Here is a 7,417-nt window from a genome sequence, read left to right as displayed (position 1 = left end):
AGAGTACAATAAATCACTCGATCATTATTCTTTCACCACTTTCAAGAAAGTCAAAATGAGTCGCACTACTATTCTATATGCTAATAATAATAAGAATTAATGTGAAGAATATCTTTACATGAAGATCAGGTTAGTTGTATGATGCTGATGATGATGATGCCATTTGAGGACATAGGAACAAATACCATGCCACTTGCTACACAAGAATATATATATATATATATATATATATATATATATATATATATATATATATATATATATATATATATATATATATATATATATATATATAGCATAGCCAATTAGCCACTAAGCCACCCACTCAAGGACTTAAGGTAAGGTAAAACTTTGATATATTAACAATTCAATCGACTGATATAATATTTTATAGCATTACACATATACTAAGAATAAAAAAATCAAGCTTTTTTTTTTTTTTTTTTTTTTTAACAAGAATCACAAATACATACCACAAACCAATACCAATGCAAAAGATAAAAAATAAAATATAAGAATATAAGAATAAAATAGAACAAGACACAATTGGCTGCAAAATTTTCACCTGTCAAGGGCTCAAGGCTGTGATGTTGTTCTCAAATTATTATCTGTCTGAAGATGAGAAGCAGGAGCTTCAACGGGAGAAGGAACAGACAAACTTGAGACCATGGTTTGATATTGTGCAGCAGAAGCAGAAGGAGAAGCAGATTGAGGTGTTGCATAGTATACATGTTTTGAAGGATCAGTAAATTCATAACCAAAATTACCTCCAGGGGTAGGGTACCCAACATATTGAGCCTGAGGCTGAGGCTGAAGATGACGTTGTTGTTGAGTTGCCGGAGCACCTGGCCCTGAGCTTGCTGTTCTGTACATGCCTGCCGGAGATTCAGTTTTAGTTGCAGGTTGGACAGTTCTTGCTCCGGTGAATAAACTAGAAGGAGGTGGTGGGACTTGATTATTAGGAGGAGGCATATAATACACAAAATTATGCTGATCAAGTGGGCGAGGAGCATGATGTTGGCCCTGGGGATGAGGTGGGTACATCTGGTAGTAAGATCCCATCGGAACCGCCCCGGATGGGTATGGGTGGTGCTGGATGTACTGTGGTGGTGGAACAGCGGTATGAATGAACTGTGGTTGGTGGTGCAATTGGGGATGCTGTTGATGTTGATCAACTTGGGTTGGTGTTGTTGGAGTTGAGATTAAATAAGCAGAATCTTGAACCTGAATTCTTGTGTTTTGATCATGAATATTGCTTGGAATGTGTTCAGAAGCTCTGTTGTTGTTATTAGTAGAAAATTGAGCTTGTGAAACTGGATCTTGATAAACCACAGGGGGAGTTCGTCGTGATAAGGGATTTGTTATACTGCCATCACTGCAATTTATGGCAATATAAACTTTATTCAGAACAAAAACACACCTTGGCATTTTAGCAAAGGTCTAGCATGCATTTGCATACAAGTAAGAAGAAAGTGGAGGTCTTTGAGATACCTTGAAACCGAACCCGGGGAAGGCAAATCAAAAGGTATGGATTGTTTATGTTGATATTGTTGTTGTTGTTGTTGTTGTTGCTGCTGCTGTTGCTGCTTGCGATAGGCCAATTGAAACCCCTGCTCTGATTTCTCATCTTCTGATAACACGCGATTCGGATTATCGGCGATCGCGACCTTGGAAACTATAGGCACGCTGGTAATCACCACCGGAACCGGTGCCGGCGCAGTCAGAAAACTCACATCCTCTTGTTGTTTGATTTGCTGTTGATGTATACTGATATGCGAAAACTGCTCCTCGATTCCTCCTCCAACCTTCTGTTGATCATCCACGTTTACTCTAACCGGCGGCAAGTTAACCAGTGACGGGGATGACGAGGCTGACCCGAACGATGATGACGTTTCCAACATCGGAGAGTCAGGCACCGATTGAACATCCTGAACCGAATTATTATTTCTCAAATGCTTACCGATCACACCTTTGTGATTAGCATCCTTCTTTTCCGGGATCGAAACGTCATCTTCAAGACCTAACAAGCAATTCACGGATGAAGTATCGGAAAACATCGAAGATGTACCGTTGAGCGCGTTGAGGAACCAATCTTCTGATTTATTGGTGCTCTCTAGAAGCGATCCGATTGAGGAAACGGATTCTGGTTTAGACGGAAACAAGAACAATCGGAGCCGTGAAGATTTGTTAACGTCGGTAGACGAGTTCAGTCTCTCATATTCGTCGATCATGTTTTCCAAGTCTTCATCGGTGGTTACGGAGATCAATGAATCAAGGTCTTCAGAAGGTAGTTGATATTTAAGTGTAAATGATGCTGTCGTGGATGAGATAGAGGATCGGAGGAGGGTTTTGGCAAGACGATGAGTGAGGTCTGAAAGAGTAGTGTGGCGGTCTATGACAACGATGCGTGTATCTCCGCCGACGTAACACAAGGTCTTGTCGTGAGGGCGAGGAACTATGTGGCCGCCGTAGCTGCACATCAACCGGAGCTTAGCAGAACCACCCGGCGCCGCCGCAGCCGTAGAACCATTGTTAGATGGGTATAGCGAATTTTCTTCTGCCCAACAATCATTGTTGCGGGAACGAGGGGAAGTCTCTACGGAGTCCGGGTGTGTAGTAGTGGTAGTGGTGTTGACGGTTGCCGTTGTGGCAGCGATGGTGGCGGAGAGAAGCGGTGGTTGTGGTGGAGCGGCGGTTTGCTCCATTCCTTTTTACAGAATTTTGGGGAGGAATGGGTCTTGTTGGAAGGTGGATGCTCTTATAGTTCTCCAGCTGTATACACCTTTACTTTAACTTTATTTACTATTTACAGATATATTTTTGTTCTTAAACTTTTGGGATCATAATTAAAAGAAAAGGTAATATATTTTTTATTTTTTGATTTATAGATATTATTGACATCTAGTCATTTGAGGGTTTTTTTTTTTTTTTTTTTTTTTTTTTTTTTTTTTTTTTTTTTTGTCTACACTTAATTGTACTTAAATCCTTATAATCAGTTACTTAGCCGAAAAAAAATACTTAATAGGGTAATATATTTATCATTTGTACACATTTAGTCATTATTATTTTTGTGCACATTTAATCCTTAATATTCATCTTTGTTTTATAGTACTTATGAATTGATTTCTTAAAATTTTTCTCACGACATCTTACGTGGGACAATCATTGATGATGTGTTTCGGGTTGTTGGTGTTTATGTTCATTGCGATCTCGACTGTTTTATTGCGTAGGTCTTGTGGTTTGGCTTAGGTTTTGTGTTCTGAACATCCTAACTTTTTCATACGATATCAAATTTTAATGATCTTTATATCCACGTATTCGTTTTGTAGTCTACTACAACTTTCGCTAAATTTCTCTCGTTAAAATATAATATATTTTTACTTACGATTTTCTAAAAAAACATTCATACATGCATTTAAAAAAAAAGTATGAATATAAAGATCGTAAGTAAAATATATTACTTTTTAACGAAAGTAATCTAAATAAAAGTTGTAATAGACTAAACTACAAACGTATGGATATAAAGATCATTCAAATCTGAAATCGTATGAATAAGTTGTGATATTCAGAACACATGATATAAGTAACCAAGTAGTCGAGATCACAGTGTACATAAGCATCAAAAGCTCTAAACACATTATTAATGATTGTCCCATATAAAATAATATGAGAAAAACCTTAAGAAATCATTCATAAGTACTAAATGAGTACAAAAATAAAAATGACTTATTTTGCAATATATATATATATATATATATATATATATATATATATATATATATATATATATATATATATATTAAAGACTAAATGTGTACAAAAATATTAAGTGTTAAATGTGTACAAATAGAAAAATATATTACCTTATTAAGTCATTTTTATTGGCTAACCTGGAGTAGCCGGTCATAACGACTGAATGTGTACAGTTTAACAAGTTGAACATGTAAATGTCGAAAAAAACCCACTGACTAGGGGTGCAAACGAGCTAAGCTACTTGCGAGCTACTCGAGATCGACTCGGTAAAAGCTCGACTTGAGATCGGTTTTTATCGAGCCCGAGCCGAGTGAGAGCCTAATTTTAAGCTTGTTTATTAAATGAGCTCGAGCTCGAGCATGTGTACTAAAGATCGATTAGGCTCGCCAGCCTAAACGAGCCTATATATAAATATAATTTACATTTTATATTTATATTTTATATTTATATTTTATACATTAAAATAGATATTTGGAAAATTAATTAATTGTTGAATTAGGTTTTGGGTATGAACGTATGAGGGGAGTTACTTCGCACTTGCATTGTTTCAAATCAAAAGAAAAATGATCAGGCAGCCGCCACTAGTCCTCACGTCCTTCTCGTGTTCTGCTTCGTTGTGATTCAATTCTATTCGACATTCCGACGATTCCTATTTCGGCGAGCCGGAGACCACACACCACTAAGACCACCAGACGACGATCTCCCATCGATGTCTTCCCTAGTGCCCTCCATTTGAGCCCTGTCGTTCGACATCGAGCACCATCACTCCATTGGTCCGTCAGTCCGACCAGCGACGACTCATCTTCATTGTCATCCTTAGCTCTGATCACCTCCATCGTCTTCTGATGTAAGTTACTTCATTGTTCACTCATATGTTTTTTTTTTCTGCTGAGTCTTATTGTCGAAGGAAGGAATGTTTCTAAGGGTGGTTACCCTCTTCTGTGCCCATGATCTTCGATTTCCCCTATTATCAACAACCCTTTTCGATCCTCAAAGCATTTTTCCTATATACATACAGAGTGGATCAATGTCTGTTTCTTCGTGCTTTTTTTCTTAAACTGATAAAATAGTTATCTACTCAACTGAAAGAATTCACATATGCTTGTTTTTTCTGCTCAGTCGAATATACGGGATTGTTATCAATCTCTATTTTTCTATTTTTTGATTGTTTGTCTCCTGGGATATATTAACTTGGTTTAAATGAAACACTACTTTTAACTTTTAAGTCCAGATTCTTAGGAGATTGAATTGTGGGTTCATATCTTTCTACTTGTTGGAATTATGAATTCTAGTTTTAAGTTTGCATATTTATCATTTTGCTGAAGATAACTCATATTATTCACTCTTTATTAATTAAAGATCCGTGACATCCCCATTTTCATGGCCAGAAAAGACCGATTTTTGTTTATGTTTTATAAAAATCAGAGTACTTCTTTTAATAAAAATGTTGCGGAATTTGTTCCCAGAAAAACATGATAAATACGTTTTTAAAACATTTTCGAAGAAACGTATTTTGTTCATTTTAAAACATTTGGGATGTCATCATTAATACAGAAACATAAGCATAAACAGAACTTACATTTATTTACACTAGTGATCTACATCTCTTTAAATCTCTCAGTGTAATGTGACTTCATATCAACACCTGTGATCCGGAGGGCAGGACCATTTTGGCGTATAGCACTTCTAAAATCCAACAACCCTATGTGGCCCTTTAAACCAGATTCCCCGTACCGCGAGTAGTTAAAAGATATTATAATGACACCTATATAAGTCATAATAATAGCTCAAATATTTATTATAAATTTATAATAACAATACTAATTTTAAATATAAACTATATTTAAAATAGGGTAAGCATAACTTACTTTCAAGGGGATTTTAGCTAGGAGTCGGGCTCTGCAGGGGCAGAACTTCGTCGCTGAATCTTTCTAAGAAAGATTCGTGCAGCGCTTCAGCGCTCACCTTACTATACTAAAACTACAGAAAGAGAAGTCGAATCACGAGGGACCGAAATGCGCGGGGGATAAGGAGAGAAAGACTCTTGAATCAAGAGAATGGTGCAAGAAATATGAGAGCCCAAGGCTCTTATTTATACTAATTGAATTTTCAAAAACTACCCTCCATAATTACTTAATGACCTTTTAGTTATATAAACAACTAAACACCCCTCTATAATACTATTTTAAATGGATTTAATGATATTTGTACTAAACTAATGTCGAAAGAACTCAACATTAGTCTTATAATGACCGCATCGTCGATACCTTTCTAATGATATATACATATGTATATATATATATATATATATATATATATATATATATATATATATATATATATATATATGTACGTATACATGATTTATACTTTATTTTAATACGTAAATATGCTATTATAATTTGTAACTCGTTCATACGAACTCCGTTTTTGACGTTCTTTATATCCACGCGTAGGTGGAGACGTACTCTACAACTTTCGTTTAGACTCCGTTGGCTAATTTTGACTTTATTTTTAAAGTTATATTTTTAACAGGCCGGGACAGGATTGGCCCGTTAAAATCTCATAACTTCTTTATCCGATGTCCATTTTTGTCTGTATTTTTATCGTTACGCTACTAATAACGAGATCTTCGATTCTTGTTTAGCTTATGTCGGCTAAAAATCAATCGATCTAAAATTCGAATTTCGGGTTGTACACCGCTAATCCGAAACTTCGAAAAAATCATAACTTCTTCATACGAAGTCAGATTTGGGCGTTCTTTTTATCGATGTTCTTAGTTTAACATATTCTACGACTTTCATTTAGAGCGCTAAGGCTAAATCTCTCTCTATCATAAATTTACTATTTTACGCTTCCCGACGCCGTGCCGGTTCCGACGCGAAACTTCGACGGGTCATAACTTCTTCGTTATAACTCGGATTTCGGCGTTCTTTATATGTACGGAAACATTGTGACATATTCTACAACTTGGTTAAGATTATTTATTCTAAATAATCTTTTTGTAGAAAAGTCGTTTTCGACCCCTATTGCCTCTAAATTGATTAGCCCGGATCTGCGGGCGTTACAATTATCTCCCCCTTTGGATGATTACGTCCCGGAATCATCAACGAAATAGGGATCGTATAATGATTCCATACGTCATCTCTTCATCCTATGTAATAATTATAACTTCTATATTCCTTCAAGTCTATCTCTTAGACTCATTGACTGTAAGCAATACTCGATCGTGCACCTTCTTTCTCCTTCACGCTAGACTTCAAATTATGACCTATCATCATGTGATGCACGTTTAGACTTAGGTCTCTTAGAGTTAAATTCTAAAATAGACTATGCCTTCCTTCATGTTCTAATGTGATATAATCACACTTTAACATGTAGCGTTTCTGGCTACCAACTTCTTTAACAACGAACGCGATACTTCTATTGATCGCTTTGATTTCAATTGTTTGGTTTAAGTCGGACGCTACATCGAACTTGGTTCCCTGAACCACGCAACATACTCATCGTAGTCGGACTCAATTCGGTACGACCACTAGGGTCGGAAATTAACAATCTTTTTAGTCATTATCGAAACGATGGTAATGACATACTTGAAAAAAAACAGAATCAGTTACTAGCTTCTTGGTAACCTTGTGACTTTCCCTGATCCAAGTGTGAGTCA

The 7,417-nt window shown here is 36.3% G+C and overlaps 1 protein-coding gene and 1 long non-coding RNA gene across 2 annotated transcripts; both read right to left on the bottom strand.

Annotated features, from left to right (window-relative positions):
• Positions 1-333: 333 nt before the first annotated feature.
• Positions 334-2,744, bottom strand: LOC145041325 (uncharacterized). Its single transcript, XM_078989344.1, has 2 exons — positions 1,492-2,744; positions 334-1,375 (listed from the first exon to the last, which is right to left on the bottom strand). Exons 1-2 carry the CDS (start codon positions 2,703-2,705, stop codon positions 577-579), a joined length of 2,013 nt encoding a protein of 670 aa, XP_078845470.1. The 5' UTR covers positions 2,706-2,744; the 3' UTR covers positions 334-576.
• A 1,504-nt stretch (positions 2,745-4,248) lies between these two features.
• LOC145038329 (uncharacterized) lies at positions 4,249-5,796 on the bottom strand. Its single transcript, XR_013679322.1, has 3 exons — positions 5,622-5,796; positions 5,333-5,518; positions 4,249-4,757 (listed from the first exon to the last, which is right to left on the bottom strand). It is a non-coding gene; the product is annotated as an uncharacterized LOC145038329 (long non-coding RNA).
• Positions 5,797-7,417: the final 1,621 nt, after the last annotated feature.

Source organism: Lactuca saligna, chromosome 4 (genome assembly GCF_052625555.1).
Source record: "Lactuca saligna cultivar CGN05327 chromosome 4, ASM5262555v1, whole genome shotgun sequence".
NCBI classification, from domain to species: Eukaryota; Viridiplantae; Streptophyta; class Magnoliopsida; order Asterales; family Asteraceae; genus Lactuca; species Lactuca saligna.
This window is presented reverse-complemented; position numbering and strand designations above follow the sequence as displayed.